This window comes from Phocoena sinus, chromosome 12 (assembly GCF_008692025.1).
Source record: "Phocoena sinus isolate mPhoSin1 chromosome 12, mPhoSin1.pri, whole genome shotgun sequence".
In the NCBI taxonomy this organism is placed as follows: Eukaryota; Metazoa; Chordata; class Mammalia; order Artiodactyla; family Phocoenidae; genus Phocoena; species Phocoena sinus.
This window is the reverse complement of record NC_045774.1, coordinates 47,705,117-47,724,660: the sequence shown is the minus strand read 5'-3', so window position 1 is coordinate 47,724,660 and position 19,544 is coordinate 47,705,117. Positions and strand designations below refer to the sequence as shown.

The 19,544-nt window shown below is 35.8% G+C and overlaps 1 protein-coding gene across 1 annotated transcript; it reads right to left on the bottom strand.

The window, feature by feature from the left end:
- Window positions 1-136: 136 nt before the first annotated feature.
- On the bottom strand, window positions 137-19,536 carry TUBE1 (tubulin epsilon 1). Its single transcript, XM_032651517.1, is given in 13 exon segments — window positions 137-541; window positions 851-1,025; window positions 1,665-1,805; window positions 4,609-4,749; window positions 5,554-5,632; window positions 5,635-5,734; window positions 5,942-6,129; window positions 9,534-9,655; window positions 12,278-12,393; window positions 16,036-16,093; window positions 18,573-18,625; window positions 19,261-19,334; window positions 19,429-19,536. Coding segments are annotated over 13 exon segments (1,431 nt in total). The 5' UTR covers window positions 19,454-19,536; the 3' UTR covers window positions 137-382.
- Window positions 19,537-19,544: the final 8 nt, after the last annotated feature.

Below are 19,544 nucleotides of genomic sequence, written 5' to 3'. Positions count from 1 at the left end.
CAGAATGTGAAGACATAAATTATAAATAAATACAAAAAATATATCTGTACAAGACTTATTGAAGACATTATCTCTGTATAAATGCCTACATATGAGACTATAAATAAAATAAAATGTTGAAGAACTCTGTTCTCTCAATTTTAGAAAACACGACTTTTTGGAAGACAGATGTTTAAAGTCAAGGCACTAGGACTTGGCTAATTTCACACAGTGGGATCATCAACAAACTGTGATTAAATGGAAACTACTCCAAAGACAAAAACTTCCCAATATGAAAAACACAAATCAGCCTTTCTGAATCACAAAAATTCTAAAATAGAAAGGTAAGGGGACAAAAAATGTGAAATTAAGAAAAAGAAATTGTATCTTTGGGGTTTCTTTTTCACACAGCTACGCTTAGTCTAGGTAACTCCTCTGCAGGCATGCTTTTTGTGGCATCCAGTTGGTTATATTCCTGTATGAGTGCTGATAAAGATGACAGGGCTTCTGTGAAACAGCTTTCCTCCATCCCTTCAATTTGTAGATAGTGATGAAGATGAGCCTATAAATAAAAAAACTGAATGATCTTGACCATTTTCAGGAAATTTAATACAACTATAATGTAAATATTCATATTAAAATGATAGTTCATACTCAGCTTTACAAGAAAAATGAGAATCTAAATCCTATAAACCCATGAGATTTCTCATTTGGAGTCTGAGTAAGCCTCTCCTCTTCAGTTATAATCAATACACAGGTATAAGATATAGCAGGCAGGATCACACCTGATTTGTGTTACTTTAATTCTTGAGCACACATCTTAAATAGCCAAAATAAACACATATAGTTAAAAAGGTGTACTGATAATTACCCTTTTTCTGTAGAGCCTCGTGAATCTCTCTCTCAGTTCTATGAAGGTAGGCTTCACGCATGTGTTGTTTGCTAAAGCTAATAATGAATGGGAATGGCCCACAGGAGGTACTGAACACAGGCTGGTCTTCCAGCCTTCTTGATTCCAGGAGACAAACCGTAGAGAAGGTTTTAATCTGAGATGCAAAAACTCAAAGGTAAGAATTAAGGTACTAAAATATCTGCCATATTATGGCAGCTCACATTAGTTAAACTGGGACATTACTAATGGTACCATTCTAAGTGCTTAGTATATAATGTAAGTTACCTATTTTTTAATACTAGCAGTATTATGGTACAGTCTAACAGTGAACTAAGGGACATTAAATTGGCCGTAATGGTGATTCAAGAAGCTAGAAACACATTCCTTAACGTTAGAAATCTGGGGATGAAAAGAAATGAAGGTATTATAATTTTCCTTACTTTGTAATTCAATAGAGCAGTTTTCCTAAAAAATAAGACTGTCAAATAGTAAAACAAACTTAGAAGCAGTGTAGTGGTAGTAGCGGTGGTAATAAAAACAATAACAATAGCTAAATTTCCTGAACATTTTCAGAAAATAACATCTCATCATTTAATGTGCATAACATAATTAACATAAATAACAACTCTGTACTATTATTATTCTTATTCTACATTTGAGGAAAATAGGCTCAGAGAGGCTAAGTAGCTTGCTCAAAGTCACAGTTCAATTAAGTTCACAGTGCTTCTTAACTACATGCTACACTGTAACAAACAGTACACATAATATTATCTTGAAAAATATAAAATTGAACCTTTCAATATTTCTGCGAAGATCAGAAATCTGTACATTTCCTCTAACCATGAGGGCACAGGCGAGGTAGAGACTATGTTTGGGGTCAGCTCGAATTAGCTGGTGATCTTTACTGAAGGCATCTGAAAACATCTGATCCAACCTAAAACAATGAGACAGTCACTGTTTATACAAAATACTGTACTACATCTTTCTTCTATGTGTAACTATAAAATGAAAAGACAGTCATCTACAGGTAAATAAACTTCACACACAAATATATTCTGAATCTCAGCTATCATTTCCTCAAAGCAATCTGGATAAATATGAGAGAAAATCACGCAATATTTTTTTTTAGGGGAATAAAAAGCTTCTGCAATATATTTTATATATACCTGATTTCAGGTAGCTACAAAATATTGACTACATCATTAGTGAGCTCTGTAGTACTAATTTCTGAAAATTGTGTCATTTTTACTTAGTTCAGTATGCTTATCTACTTCGTAGTATCAGAACTATCAAAACTAATTAAAAACCTACTACATTAAGATTACTTTGTCTATAAAATATATCATAAATTACTTAGGAATAATGAGGAAGCTATCAAAGGACAATGTTAGGCTCTCCAAAAAAGACACTACTCTATACTACTATTCCTGAAAAGGGAGGCTTTTAAGTGAATGAAGTCTTTTAACTTCATTCTTTTATCATTCCTCTAAAGAGAGGAAGATATATCTAATAATACGCAGGCTCCTAGGCCTTTAATATGACCCCAGTCTGGGGTCATATTAGATGCATTACACTATGCTGCCTATTCATTCAGGAGATGTTTACTAAACGCCTATTATGTGCCAGACACTATTCTAGGTGCAAGAGACCCAGCAGTGAACAACAACAACAATTTCTGACTCTAATGGAGCTTACATTCTATCCTGATTCTTCTACAGTAAGAAGGATAGAGGACTCTCTTAGTGGATGGTGAGCTTTGGGGAATTTTTTCTGGGGGGGATGTGTTTTTGGGCATTTTTATGAAGTCAAGGAAACCCAGAAAAAGTTAAGAACCACTATACAACAAGTAGGCACACTCATTCTTTTGTCAAAAAAAAAATAAAAACTAGCAAGGAACTATTTATAGTTATTGGGATATTTCTCTTTACATTACAAACAAGGAATTTAATATACACACTCTAATATGTGCTTTGTCATTTTCATGGATAAAAATGGACTAGATGACGTTTATTAATATGAAGCACATCCAAAAACCATTCTCAGTTGTTTGTAAACTACTAATAAGAAATTAGTCTTAAAACTGTGCCTTTTAATAGTACAATTTAAAAACAATTTACTGTTTGCTCAAGGATAAACGTGTCCATATGTGGATATGGCAGCCTTTGAAATACCTATAGTACAGTAGAAGCAAAAAGAAAATAAAAAAGGAAAACCCCCACAAAGCTAGAAAGAACACTGTGATAAGTTCCTTAAGAGTCTAACATTCTTAAGTTTCCTTACAGAACAAACCTGCAACAAGCTATAAATATATAAATAAACATTTTAAATGTTGACACTATTATTTTTATCAAAATATACCAAGCACGGGACTTCCCTGGCGGCACCGTGCTTAAGACTCCGCGCATCCAATGCAGAGGGCCTGGTTTCAATCCCTGTTCGGGGAACTAAATGCCATATGCATGCTGCAACTAAGAGTTTGCATGCCACAACTAAGGAGCTGGTAAGCTGCAACTAAGGAGCCCACCTGCCACAACTAAGACCCAGCACAACCAAAAAGAAAAAAAAATGTATACACACACACACACACACACACACCAAGCAGAATTATGCTGAATTTAATTAGAAATTACATGTCTTTATTTTTTTAAGGAGTAACTTTAAATGTCTGGATAATCACTACTGTACAGTAAATAGTTTAGCACCAAGTTACATTCTATGTGTTCACATTAAAGGTGTACCTTTTACTAAATATACTCATTTTTAATATGCTGGGCTGATAATAAAAGCAGTCATTTAATGATGATTTCCATGTTCAATAAACTATGCAAGTCACTTAACTTGTTAAGCTCATCAGCATCCCACAAAGAGACCGCACCTATTAGTTGGCATAGTCAGTTACTTGTTACTTGCTCAAATAGGAGTTAATCAGTATTACTGTGACATTCCCACAGTATAGAATTATGTTGCCAAAATTTAAACTATTAAAAAGATCTGTAATCTAGTTTTTACTTTATCATTTACATAATTTCCTCTAGCAGAGTTTGACAAGACCTTTTCCCTCAGTCAACTGTGAATGTCAGTGTGACCTGTTCAAGCTCATCATCACTGTATATGATAAGAGTATGTTTCAACTACATTTTTGTTAAGTAAATTGATGTAAGTTTTATGCTTAAAAATGACACAGTTATAAAACAAGGTGTCCTGGAAGTGATACATAATAGCTATAATAGAGTAATATCTGTAAACCCTCTATGGTGCTAGACTGGGGTAAGAGCTTTAAAAGATACTCTTATTTAATATATCAACAAGCTTATGAGGTAGGTACTCTGACTCTCATTTTTAAAGATGAGAAAAACTAAAAGTTCGTCACCTGCCCAAGGTTCTGTAGCTAGTAAATGATAGAATTAGCATTCATATTTAAGTACATCAGACTTCAAAGCCTTTAAATCTTTTTCAATAAAAATTATATCTTTATTAATTTTCATAAGCTTAAAAATTTAGTTATTAGATTTAATTTCAAATAGTTTAATACTGACATTTTTAAACAATGACTTCTAAACAAGGAAACCATTCACTTAATGGAAAAATGGCTGTCATCACCTATATTTTATATAATTCTCACAAAGAAAATGGTATGAAGAAATAACTAGTTATTATAAACTTTTCTCTTAAAAATGTGTTTGTTTTTAAAGTAATTTGAGCCCTCAAGTAATTGGAATAAAGTTACTACATCTTACCTTCGAGAAGGAATGTTAACATCTGCCAGTGTATACAGAGGTGTTAGGCTTGACACAAGATAATGCAGTTGAGGAAAAGGAACTAAATTCATGCTGATTTCATTAAGGTCCATATTAAGGGATCCTTCAAACCTTGCAGAGCTAAAAAATTAACATTAAAGCATGAAAAATATTTAACTTAATGTAGCTTGATTTAGTCAGCAGGCACTTTCCTACATCTTTTTGTACGCTGTACTCCATTAGAGAATATATGCTCTTTTTTTCTGTATTAGTGAAATTTAGTATCATGAACATCGTGTATAAAGATAATCAAAATATAACATAACATCTACAGCAATTCTTATTTCAGGATTATCTGAAGTGTAACTACTCTACAGTTGCTAATTACCTACATAAAAATCTTACTTAAAACAGACTTTAGATTGAATTAAATACATACAGTTCAACAGTTATTTATTCTACAAACCTTACTAAATTCCCCTGGGATTTGCTTACATGCTCTACAATTTGGAATATAATAATGCCAAAGCAATTTTTTAGATCAAAGTCGAAGAAATATTTTGGACCAGCTAATAAAGAGGTATAGATTAGCTGGTTTAAAAGGTTAAGACATTTCGCAGCAAAAAAAAAAAAACAACCAAGTTTGTTTTTGTCTAACCAAGTGTTTCTCAAGTGTATCTCCTTCAAAACCCTTTACCATTTAACATCTGTTAATATTCCATGGAACGTACCTGGGGAAAAAAAAATGATCCTCTGGAGTCAGAGAAAATAAAATTCTGGCCTATTACTCCAAGATCTGAAAACACTAGACAAACTAAAATCTTTATTTTAAATAAAGTTTTTTAAAAAAGCTTCTACAACTCAGAATAACTAAAAAAATGCTACTGCAAAACATTATCAAAAGCAAGGGAAATTTTTTAACTGCCCTTAAGTACACTGTCAAACGGATTACCTGTTAGGTTGAGCAGCAAATTTGCCACAATGTTGTTCATTGCATCAAATGGTTTCTCCTGCCGCTTTTTAAAGCTCCAGCACTTGAAGTAACCAGACTCTTTGGCTTTATAGCTGTACCCAACTTTCCAGAATTCACCATGAGGTCAATTTTGCTAATGATGTCAAATAAAGACTTTTAAGGGAAAAAATATTGGGAGAGAAGCGATTAAGAAGAGAGGATATAAATGACATTCTACCAGGAAGAAAAAGACAAAAAAAAGCAATTTAAACTTATTTTTTCTCTTAGATGGGAAGGCTGAAAAGTGAAGAGACTGTTTCACGTACACACATAAGCATAACACAGGATTGAATGTATACATATTACAATGCCATTTCTTACTTGGTTGTCAATGGGCAACACACAGTCTGCATGCTCGTTAAGTTCCTTCATTGCCAACATGCTATTATAAGGCGAGGTTATGACATCATCTTCACCAGAAGGATAAATTGAAGTCACGAATCTGTATACTTCTGGGAATTCATCCTCAAGCACCTTTAAAAGAAATGTGCCAAGTCCAGATCCTGTTCCTGAAGATTAAGATTTCAAAAAGAAAACAGCATAAATGGTTCAGAATATAACGGAATTCTGTTTTTGTGTTAAAACCTATGTATTAAAGACATACAATTTTCAAACTTATTCCTGTGATTATATATTAACTAATTAATTTCAGATAAAGAAATGAAGACAATATAGGTAGTGAGACTTAAAGTCATGAATTCAACCTCTGGGTCTGACTGTGATGATGAGAGGCCTTTCTATATTTTACACTTTTTTACATTCAAGTTATATCTCTATGATGTCAAAAGAACTGACTGAAGAGTAAAAAATGCAAACTTGAATTACAAAAGTTTCAAAGAGGAAACCTTTTTACTATCTATCTAAAAGCAGAAACTCTAAGAATTTCATTAAGGTAATTTTCTGACACACAGTTACATATATATAAATTCAGATATTTTTAAGAACTAAAAGAGAGAAAACTGGAATCCTTTACCCTGGTGCTTTTCAAACTATGGCTTGTAAACCATCAGTGGGCTATGAAACTAATTTATAAAGTTAGGACCAGTATTTTCTCTTCTTAAATGAAACGCAGAAGAAATATTAGTATGTCACATATAGTGTGGGTAAATAATCTTTTGTTTTAGTTTGGTATGTTTGTGTGTGTGTTGGTTTGTAATATAAAACGTATTCTTGCTGTCCAGATGAGAAAACGTTTATAAGCCAATAATGCTCTAACCCCATTTGGATAAATATTAAAAGGCTATGATGACGGGTTTGTGCTCCGGTCCGGGAAGATCCCACATGCAGCGGAGCGGCTAGGCCCGTGAGCCATGGCCGCTGAGCCTGCGCTCCGCAACGGGAGAGGCCGCAACGGTGAGAGGCCCGCGTAACGCAAAAAAAAAAAAAAAAAAAAAAAAAAAACGAGGGAGATTTTTGGGTTAATCTTTAATGAGGACTTTCTAAGTATTATAAAAAACCAGAGCCATTATAGAAGATAGTTTTGATTCCATTAAAAATAAACAAAACTCCCCTCTCTCTATGTATATATAAAAACAAACAAAATAAAAAGGCAAACTGAGAAAAAATCTTCAAACATGATGGAGGACTAAATTTCTTTAATAAAGAGGGTCACAAATCAACAACAAAAAAATATGAATAATGCAATGGAAAAATGAGCAAAGGATATAAATTGTAACTCAAAATAAATCAAATGGCAAATAGATGTAAAGATGCTCAACCTTTTCTCTAATTAAAAAATGCAAATTAGGGCTTCCCTGGTGGCGCAGTGGTTGAGAGTCCGCCTGCCGATGCAGGGGACACGGGTTCGTGCCCCGGTCCGGGAGGATCCCACGTGCCGCGGAGCGGCTGGGCCCGTGAGCCATGGCTGCTGGGCCTGTGCGTCCGGAGCCTGTGCTCCGCAACGGGAGAGGCCACAGCAGTGAGAGGCCCACGTACCGGAAAAAAAAAAAAAAAAAAAAAAAAAAAAAAAAAATGCAAATTAAAGCAATATAATTTTGAACATATTGTATTAGACAGATTTTGTCTCATAATACTCAGCGTTGGTGACAGTGTCGGGAAATAAACTCTTTTTTTTTTTTTTTTTTTGCGGTACGCAGGCCCCTCACCGCTGTGGCCTCTCCCGTTGCGGAGCACAGGTTCTGGACGCGCAGGCCCAGCCGCTCCGCGGCACGTGGGATCCTCCGGGACCGGGGCACGAACCCACGTCCCCTGCATTGGCAGGCGGACTCCCAACCACTGTGCCACCAGGGAAGCCCGGAAATAAACTCTTATAAATTGCTGCTAATCATACAGATTGATGCAATAATGTAGGAAGGTTATTTAGTAATATCAACCCAAACTTAAAATGTACATTTTCTTTGTTTGGTTCCACTTTCATTTCTAGGAATACTGCCTACAGCTATTGTGGCACAAATGAACAAAGATATAGGTACCAGATGTTCGCTGGGAATTTTATGTAGTAGCTAAAAACCATAAATAACTCGACATCCATCAATGAGGAACTGACTTTAAAAATTATTACATATTCTCACAATTGGACAGAGCTGATGAAAGATGTTCAGGAAAGATTTAAAGTGAAAACATTACAGGATAGTATGTATTTCATGATCTTGTTTATGTAAAAACACACACAATGGGCACAGGAAATATCTGGAAGGACAGACACTGGCAAACTTGATTATCTGTGAGGAGAGAGATTAGGGATTAGATGTGGGAAAAGACTTCATTTTTAGCCTTCATTATTATTTAAAGTATTTTTGCCATTTTCAGTGCATTATGAATAAAGTACAGTCTACTGAGATTCTGACTAATGGAGGGATATATAAAAAGCACCATAATGGACTATAAATCAAATTGGTTTTTTTTCGAAAACTTACTCAAAATCTGCAGGTTAATTATACCAGTATAAAGAAAATTAGTTTCTTGTGTCCTCTCCCGTTGCGGAGCGCAGGCTCAGCGGCCATGGCTCACGGGCCTACCAGTTCCACGGCATGTGGGATCTTCCCGGACTGGGGCACGAACCCGCGTCCCCTGCACTGGCAGGCGGACTCTCAACCACTGCGCCACCAGGGAAGCCCTGAAAATTAGTTTCTTAATTAATAATTATGATGGTCTTCTAAAGGCATGGTTTCATAGCAATTTTAACTTTAATTTTCAAATGCTATCATACTGAATAACAGATACGTATAAGAAAGTCAACTGTACATAACCTGCTGACTATAAAAATCTTAATCTCAGCTTGGAGGAAAAAAGCATGGCAAAGTTTTCTTTTAAAATAGGCTAATTCTCTTTTGAAATTATCAAATTATGATATGTTTCTACTTCATGGAACAGGGGAGCAAAATACTTCACTTGCAAGGTACAGGCTTCCCTGGGAAAGAAAGCAATGCAGATCATTTATTCTAGGTCAAGGTGATTAATTACCATGTAAGGAATGATTTAAGGGAGTTGACTAAGAGGATTTCTTTTACTTATTTCTCTTATTGGACACAAGAAAGTATTGAAGGTGGTTAAAGAAAGGGTACTGATATTCTTTTGCAAACGTATCTATGAATATGCCACAAATACTTAGTTCTAGTCAGCATATGAAACTGCACAAGCAAGCTCTTAGGAGAAAGGCAGCATTCCCAAAAAGCTTATATTGAAATCTACCTTCTACTAAAGATAAAAGAAAAAATTTTTTCAGATTCATTTCTACTGACTGTTTAAAAGGGTTTAAATTTTAAAAAATGGTCAGAGGGACACAATTTGACAAAAATTTAAGATAAAAAGCTGTTATGTACATACATTCATACTCTTAATTCTTAATAGTTCTGTATTTATTAAGCAAAGGTCTGAAAACAAGACATGTTGGCAAAATGAATTCTCACTTGCATTTTCACATTGTTATAGACAAATGAATAAATAATTTTACCTCCTCCCATGGAATGTATTATAAAAAAACACTGCAAACAATCACAGTGCTCTGCTGACTTTCTGAGTTTCTCTAAAATCTGTTCCTGATAAAGACTGCCAAACACTTTGTGACCCACAGCCCTGGAAAAAAGAATATAGATTTTAAAAAAATCCTTGCATTTATTATTTCAAGATTTTATTATTTCTGAACTAAATGAAAAGACTATAGATAAGCTTCAAAAAGTATTTTTACTGTAGTAAGTAAATTCTATTCCTGTTTAACATCAATAAATCATATTATGATATCTCAAGGATATAGGAAGATAATTTAACAAATATATATACCTATAATCCTCAAATATCCTGATAAAATAGTTCATTATCAATGGATATTAAAATTTTTTTTTTTTTTTTGCAGTACACGGGCCTCTCACGGCTGTGGCCTCTCCCGTTGCGGAGCACAGGCTCCAGACGTGCAGGCTCAGTGGCCATGGCTCACGGGCCCAGCCGCTCCGCAGCACATGGGATCTTCCCGGACCGGGGCACAAACCTGTGTCCCCTGCATCGGCAGGCGGACTCTCCACCACTGTGCCACCAGGGAAGCCCTAAACTATGGTTTTTAAAATTTATCTGCTCTTAAGGTATAATTACAACAAAACAAGTTTTTAGTTTGTTTTTTCTCATCTTCATTGAAAGTAAACTGATTGCACTATCTTTCATGTATTAAAAAGCAGAATGTGGTGAACTAGAAAGACATAAAAATAAAAAATTTTAAACTGACCTACTTTGGTTTAAAACATGAAAAAAATATTGGTCATATCATGTTATTACTAGATGAAATGCCACACAGTAGAAAACTGATATTCATGAGGCTCTGCAAGCCTTTTTGGTTGCCCAAATTTGCAAGTATTATTATGATGTAAGAACGATTTCCACACAACATGTAGTCAGGTGTAACTCAAAAGTTGCAGAATAAGTTATACGACAATTAGAGAAAGCTGGTTGGATGGTTAGGTGGACTCACTTATTTTAGTGACTGGTTCTCCCCAAATAAGTCTCCCAGAACACAAGACTCAAATTCATGCTTTAGTAAAATTACACAATATTACACATTATAAACCTGAGGGACTAACTGCAAATAATTTAAATAACAAATATTAGATTGGCAAACAAGAACCTACTTACTTTTTAAAAAACAGCAAAACCAGTGTCAGTGTAAACTTTAAAATGATCACTGTTGGAGCTTTTTTCCCATTAAGGAGAAGAGACCATTATATATTTAAGGGCCAAATATAGCCTCAGACTGACCTTGAATGCTGGGACACTGGTCTGGCTTGCATCTCTATCAATTCTATTAAATCTGACTGATGGGAAAACTTTGACAGAGTCAAATACTATAGGTAAGAGAACAGTTTATAAAAATACTTACAACTTTTAATTTGATACAGCCACTATGAAGAACAGTATGGAGGTTCCTTAAAAAACTAAAATAGAACTACCATGTGACCCAGCAATCCCACTACTGGGCATATACCCTGAGAAAACCATAATTCAAAAAGCCTCACGTACCACAATGTTCACTGCAGCACTATTTACAATAGCTAGGACATGGAAGCAACCTAAGTGTTCATCAACAGATGAATGGATAAAGAAGATGTGGCACATATATACAATGGAATATTACTCAGCTATAAAAAGAAATGAAATTGAGTTATTTGTAGTGAGGTGGATGGACCGAGAGTCTGTCATACAGAGTGAAGTAAGTCAGAAAGAGAAAAACAAATACCGTATGCTAACACATATATATGGAATCTAAAAAACAAAAAAAAAGGTTCTGAGGAACCTAGCGGCAGGACGGGAATAAAGATGCAGACATAGAGAATGGACTTGAGGACACGGGGAGGGGGAAGGGTAAGCTGGGACGAAGTGAGAGAGTGGCATGGACATACATACACTACCAAATGTAAAACAGCCAGCTAGTGGGAAGCAGCCGCATAGCACAGGGAGATCAGCTTGGTGCTTTGTGACCACCTAGAGGGGTGGGATAGGGAGGATGGGAGGGAGACACAAGAGGGAGGAGATATGGGGATATATGTATACGTATAGCTGATTCACTTTGTTATACGGCAGAAACACAACAATGTAAAGCAATTATATTCCAATAAAGATGTTAAAAAGAAAAAGGTAAGGGTTTTCATATACAAATTAGTATGCTAGCCACATTGTTCCGTGCCTTAATATTTCTGATTTTTAAAATGTTAGAAAATTTCCATACAGATTTGTTACATTTTATAAGAGTTGCATGATTTTCCATTGTATGGATATACTATAATTGATTTAAACAAGCCCCTGTTGAGTATTATCTGATGTTAAAAACAATGTTTCAGTGAATAATCTTTCATTTGTATCTTTATGGACAAGTGAAGAATTCTATAGAATATATAAATGTGGAACTACATATCAAAAAAAAATACAACTTTTGTCACTACTTAGCAGTTATGCAAGAATCAAATTACGAGAAATTTAGTAAATCAATTTTTCATGATTCATCTTTTTCAAAAAAAAGAGAAACAACTAGGATACAGATGGCTTCCAAGCATTGTGAACACCATCATGTATCAAGGAAAAGATGATGGGCTGAAAGGCCTAGAGTTAGGTATGGCAAGTATCTTGCTTTCATGTCAGCAGGACCTATCAGAATAAAGGAAAGATTCCTCATTTTTTTCAGATGACATTTAATTTTTACATCCAGCATATTCTCACCAATTATTCCCTGAGCCAGAAATATCAGTGATGAGCTGCTTACTATCAAATACATCTCTCAATGGTCCCTGAAGAATTTCATTTACTACCCCTTCCTCCATGTCAATCAAGACAGCCTGAGAAAGACAAATAAAATGTAATTAGCATATTTTTCTTTAGTCACTCTGTAAATAAAAAGAATTTTTGAGCTTGAAGTTGCATTGTTCTTTTTATAGTTTAAGTTTGATCAAATCTTTGACTCTCTTTGTGCAGTCTGTTATAAAACTTAAAAAATAATTTCACTCTGCTCCAAATGTGGAATCCAATGAAAAGATGGATTCTAAATTCTTACCCTAAGAATAAGAGGGAAAAAAAGGAACTGAATAATTCTCTCTGATTTTCTAAAAATTCTTTTATTTATATGCTTATGTGACTATAAATTTCTTGAGAACAAGGTCTCAGAAGTTTAGAAGGTAACCTTAACCAGAAACAGTTCTCAATAAATGTAGGGTTCATTAATGTATTTGGTCACTAGGAATAACCATGCTGCTCTTTATGAATCACAGCCGAAAACTGTCCAAATCAAATCAGTAAACTACTATTACATGCAAAGCCAAGGCACCGGATAGATGTCAAAGATGACAACAGTGTCCCTTCCCCTAAGTAACTCACAATCTAAATTCACAAACTCACTAAATATCACAAACTTTATTGACATGGGAGATAACCTCTATTACTAAGAAGAAAATGAGAAAATAAAACATAAAATTAGCTATGGAAAGACAAATAGAAAAGACTGGATGGAAATACAGCAAAATGTAAGCAGAGATAGTTTGGCAGTAGAATTATATACCCTCTGTCCCCACTGTTTTGTACTTTACTTTCTATATTTTCTACACTGAGGAAGAAGAATGAAAGAGTAAAATAGAGTTAAATAAATAAAAAAGCAAAGCTGAAAAAAGTAATCTGAAATGATGTTAGGGTACCCTTTAACCTAAGCCTTTGATTCAGTGTCACAGAGAAAGTGCTTGATTTATGGGCTTTTTCAGTGCTGGTGAGCATGTAACATTAAGCACTTACTACATGCCACTGTACATGTATCACCCCATTTAATCCTCACAACCCTATGCATAGGTACTGTAATTACTCCCAGTTTACACATGAGGAAACTGAGGCCTAGAAAAGTTAAATAACTTGGCTGCGATCACCCAGCTAGGAAGTGGTAGAGCTGATTCAAACCTGGCTAGCCTGGCTGCAGAATCTTCACTCTTAACCACCAAACTCTATGCTCTATTATTTTATCAAAGGGAGACAGTCAAGTTTGACACTTACTGAGTACTGACTACAGTGAAGTCACAATTTATGCCCATTTAAATTCTGTGAATTCAATTATTTGTGTAATTAAGTACGCTACTGTAAGCTGGCAATTAAAATATTATTACACAGTACTTTAGAAATATATTTCTAATTGTATGATAGCATACCACTTTTTTTCCTTAAACATCTTTATTGGAGTATAATTGCTTTACAATGGTGTGTTAGTTTCTGCCATATAACAAAGTGAATCAGCTATACATATACATATATCCCCATATCCCCTCCCTCTTGCGTCTCCCTCCCATCCTCCCTATCCCACCCCTCTAGTTGGTCACAAAGCACCGAGCTGATCTCCCTGTGCTATGCAGCTGCTTCCCACTAGCTGGCTGTTTTACATTTGGTAGTGTATATATGTCCATGCCACTCACTTTGTCCCAGCTTACCCTTCCCCCTCCTCTTACCCTTCCCCCTCCTCGTGTCCTCAAGTCCATTCTCTATGTCTGCGTCTTTATTCCCATCCTGCCCCTAGGTTCTTCATGACCTTTTTTTTTTTTTAGATTCCATATATATGCGTTAGCATACGGTATTTGTTTTTCTCTTTCTGACTTACTTCACTCTGTATGACAGACTCTAGGTCCATCCACCTCACTACAAATAACTCAATTTCGTTTCTTTTTATGGCTGAGTAATATCACATGTTATATCATCATATTACAGTGGTATATTAGAAAGACTGTAAAATTCTGTTTTATAAATGTGTTCCTTTAAATACAGCATCAATATACATACACAGGACTATACAGGGTAATTTCTTGGCAATTTTAGGGATTTTCAAGGATATTTTTGATAATATGCAATTTTTATCTTAAATGCTGACTTTAACACCTGATCAACCATGTAAGAGGGATTTCACTGTTGTGTAAGATTACAAAAAAGAACAAAATTAGCTTCTACTGTCCTTGTTCCAAAATAGACTTACTGAGATGATTTGTGGAAGATTAAACATATTTAAGTCATGCTTTCAATTACTTTGCAATCAGGCAAAGGAAGGGGAATACAGAATACAAACTGACATTCAAGCACCTCCTGAAGTCAGTTTTGAGAGAATCATCACTGTCATAGTCACTTAGCATTAAACCCTGACAGTCTGTAACTCTTTCAATCTTTCCTTAGTCACATAAGACCTCTGATTTGTTTTTCCATAGGAAATTAATTACAATTACAAGGAATTATTCTGGACTCCTCACTTAGCCATCCAAGACCTGGAGTCACAACTTCCAAGATTCGATGTTTATTATTTTCTTCCAGAGCTACCTGGTGATAGCTTTTAGGCCCTTGAGCTTCCCCTTAATTGTAACACAGGATTTACAAAATTCTGAGTGTTTGCCTATTAACACAGTGGAGGAACCCAGCCACCAAATTATCTTTTGAAGCCTAGACTCTTCAGTGATCAGAGCCTTCTAGGAAAAAAGCCAAAGGCTATAGAAACATGCTGATTTATTCTCTTCCAGCAGTGTTTCCTCCATTTCCCAACTTGCTCACTGGTAGGGTGGTGGGAAAGAGCTCAAATCTAGGAAATGTCAATGTTTCTTTATCTCTGAGCAAGATTTGGATTGGGATGTTAGCACTCTCCAAGGCATGAACTATACCAAATGTTAATCAATTATCCTAACAGACTACAAGCGCATAGTCTCTGCCCTAAATTTGTTTCCCAAGGACACTGGAGACCACAGATACAAGGTGATGGTTCCCAGGTACTACAACACTACTGCTCTTTACTTTTTCAGCCACTACTCCCGGTCTGATCCTTATCATCTCAATTACTTCCACAGCACCAAAACTGCCTTTCTTTTCTGTCACAGTCAAACATTACTGATCAACAGTTGGAAAAAGCAGTTTGTTGCAGAGACACAATCAAAGAAGAGAAGTGTTAACTGCAATGAGATTAAGACTAAATATGGGCTATTGACTAGAAGTATTTTTGTTCAGGAGGTCTTACATGGTTATGTTATGTATTCACTAGAATGTGGTTGAATCTATGCTTTGTACTGGGAATAGTAACTCTGGTGCAAATAAACCTTTCATCATTTTTATATGAAAATTAACCTTCATTAAAATGTATTTTAGGCTTAGAGTTAAGAAAAGCTTTTGTTATCATTTATCTAGACATATATTTCCCCTAAAACATTTAGAAAAAATGCCAAATATGCAGTAAGCGCAAAATTTTACTTTTGTGCTTTACACAAAATTTTACACACAAAATTTTAAGCACAAAATTTTCCCCCTAAAGTTTCATGGAGACACAAATGTCTGCTTAATTATATTTATATTAAATGTGGCTTAGCAAATACCTTTTTTTTATTTTGAGAAGTTAAATTAAAATTTTATTCTTATGATAGTTACGGAAGTAGAGTTATTTTAAAAACACATGCAATGTAAGAATCCAAGTGTATAAGACTTACTCGTGCTTTTAAAGAACAAATTTTCCCCTTGGAAATACTGCCACCATCACCAACCACTCTGAAAGATAAAAGATGAGAAAAGGTCATAAGATCTTCCATGCTAATAGTGCTATCAGGTAATAAAGTTAACTTCTATTCACACAGTAAAGCTACTTATAGGCCAAGTGAGGCAGACACAAAAGGCAACAAAGAAGCCATTCGTAATCTCCTTCTCCCTTACCCACCTCCCAATAGGCTGAAAAAGTGAGGTACTTATTTCCCTGGCTTTCTTTGTAGTTTGGGCTGGTCATGTAATCCAGTTCTGGGTAATGAAATAAAAAGGAGATATTCTGGGAAGCTTTGTGATAAAAAGGACCAGATGCAGTTGGTCCTTTTTCCTACCTTGAACACGAATCTGGATGGGATTCCTAGCAGTGGAGGCTGTCATTTTATGGTTATGAAGTAAAAAAAACATGACGACAAAAAACCAACACAAGAAACAATATGACAGTATCTTGGTCTTTAGGCCACGTCTCTAAACACAGATTTCTTTGTATGTGACATAACTGGATACATCTATTGTTTAAGCCAACATTAGTGAGGCTTTCTGTTGTAGCCAGACACACATCAACTAACATACTAGTTATATACAGTTGAGTATCTAAGGCTGTTCCTAGAATTTCATGTTGAAGATAAGTCACCAAAGTAACTAAATCTATGACTACAAACAGTGGACAAGTCAATATAGTTTACAAGACAGAATATATGAAGGGAAGCTGAATTGAGCAATAGATGATGCTATAGGTCGGGGGTTGATAATCTATAATCCTCAGGCCAAGTCTGACCAGCTACTTGTGAAAACAAGTTTTATTGGAACAAAGCCACACTCATTTGTTTATGTACTATCTATACCTGCATTCACACTACAATGGCGGACTCAAGGAGATGTGATATGGACTTTATGGTCTGCAAAACCTGAAATATCTACTATCTGGTCCTTTACAGGAAAGGTTTGCCAACCCCTGGTATAGGTAAATTCCTATCATGCCATTAAAAAGGTATGATAATTTCCTCAAATAAAGAAGTATATACAAAGGTTTGGTCTTATTTTTGAAAAAGAATTTTTGTACTAACTTGTGGAACAGATGCTGCATGTGTTGATACTACGTTGGAAAGAAGAGCAAGATGCCAAGGCTCTTCTCCTCAAACTTGATATTGGAGAAATAAGTATGCTCTCAGGTTAAATTATAAAACGAACCGAGTAGATGAGAATAGTTAGGTAAAGTCACCTGATTAAGAGAGAATGGCTTCCAGCTGAGTCTTAACTATGTAATATTCAATGAAAGGAGTATTACAGAGGGAATGGAAGTACAGATTTAGTTAGAATACTACCTACAAGGAAGTATTACAAAGGTAAATTTGAGTCCCTTAATAGTATGTAGGGGAGAAGATGTTCTAGTTTGCAAACAACAGGTAATCTAGTCTATGTGACAGATATCTCCATATTAATAAAGATAAATAACACCAGTCATTAAGGTAATACACCTAACTTACCTTGGTCTGATTCCATGGTCACTAAGTAACCTTTTATTACTTAGCTCTCCTGATAGATTTCCTACAGAAGAGAATGTGTTTTTGAAAGAAAATGGGTGTCTAGTCTTTTCGAGTTATAGCTCCTACTGTCCATGACTACATTGACTTTCTGCTTTGTAATTTCCTATCTGAATTTGGTTTATCTGCCTGTACTAGAGAGCACTGGACCCATTCTCAAGATGTCATCCAAGTTTCTGAGTTTGCAAGCCTGAGGGTCAGACTCTGACATTCACTAAGGAAGTCGGGCCTAATTAGCCTTCCCAGGGAGATAACTGCCTCAAACACCTAACCAACTAATTCAAACTAGAACTGAAATCTTTATTAGATTAAAACTGGATATAAAGTATGTATTTTTCAGTTCAAGCCCAGCAGGTTTAGTTTTATTAAGCATTTTGAAAATGCATGAACTTCATGATTTAACGTTAAAAGCTTAGAAACACACCCTGAATGTCAAATTACTCTTTCAGGTAAAAGATATATACTTACATATACCCTTTATTAAATAAACAAAACTAATCTGACAACAACTGCTTTGCTCCTTTTTAGCACATTCTATTTGTAGAGCAAATACTCCTGACCACAAGTAATATCACAGAAATGTAAACAATGTATTTTTCTTTCAAAAGTCAGCCATTATTAAATGCACTAACAAGACACTCTCAGGGAAATTTTCAGCATTCCTTTTAGTGAAACTTTATTTCAAGGTCAAGTTAAAATTAAGCACACTAAAGTTTCTTTTTATTCCTTCATATGGCTTTAAAAGGAAACCTGTTGTCCTGCTCTGCCTAATGCCATTTAATGACAAGAGAATGACAATATGCTTTCAATAATGAGAAAAACAAACAAAAAAGCCAAAAAACTTCTTTACAGTCATCAACTGCTTTTACTATCCTCTGAAGAATTTTCTCCCAAACTGCTGACATGAAAATAATTAAGCTATGTGACAGACTTTAACCCCATCTTACCTGGTATCCACATTTCTAAAGAAGCTGCTTATTGCCTCATCATAAATCGCTTTCTAAAAAAAAAAAAAAACACATTTATTAGCGCTTGATTACGTTTTGCCTCTTTCCCAAACGAAGTCCTTTTAATTTAATAATCCCACAATACTTTAAAGGCCGGCATACGGCTACAATGAGAAAAAGCAAACAATCATAAAATGCTTATACTGATTCTTCCAATCTAGAGAAGAGCAAATACCGCGAGATCTATGGATTAAGTGCAGCTGAAGGTACCGAGAAAAGGCGTCCCCACAGAACTTGTAGAGCAGGTGCATCAAATGAGAGCTTTCCCTGTATTCTTGGTGATCATTTAAAAAGCTGACTGGTTAAATTAAGGAATATAATGCCACACATGATGCCTATTTTACAAAGTACTTTCACATATGCTATCTCATTGCTCCTCACAAGAACCCTGATAAAGATGCAACCCTGAGAATTAAGGAACCTTAAGACTAAGGTCTCCAGCGAGTGTTCGTTTGGACTCTTGTGTCTAACGCCAACAGAAGTTTAAAAACCAGTTTGCCCTTTACCAAGAAGATCCCATACAACTTATATCGGCCAGATAAAAGCTCCCAGAGTATTAATTCCTATTTTTTGGAAGAGCCTCGGGGACAGGAGGGCATGGCGGTCTCCCGCGCGGCGGGGACGGTACCTGGTTGACTGCGGCGTGCTCCCTCAGCGCCAGGTCCCAGAAGCAGCAGCCAATCTGGTTTCCGCACTGGCCGACTGCGCCCAGGAAGGTAAGAGAATAGACATTAGGCAGCAACAAGGCCACTCGCCTCGGCGGCGACCGGATCCCCACCCTCCCGGGGCGGCTTACCCTGTATGACCACCGACTGGGTCATGCTGCAGCGCGGCCGTCGCGCGGCATCCAGGAGCCCGCGCCGGCCTGCGTATTTCCGGCCCACCAACAACGGCTCTCTCCGAGGCGGCGGG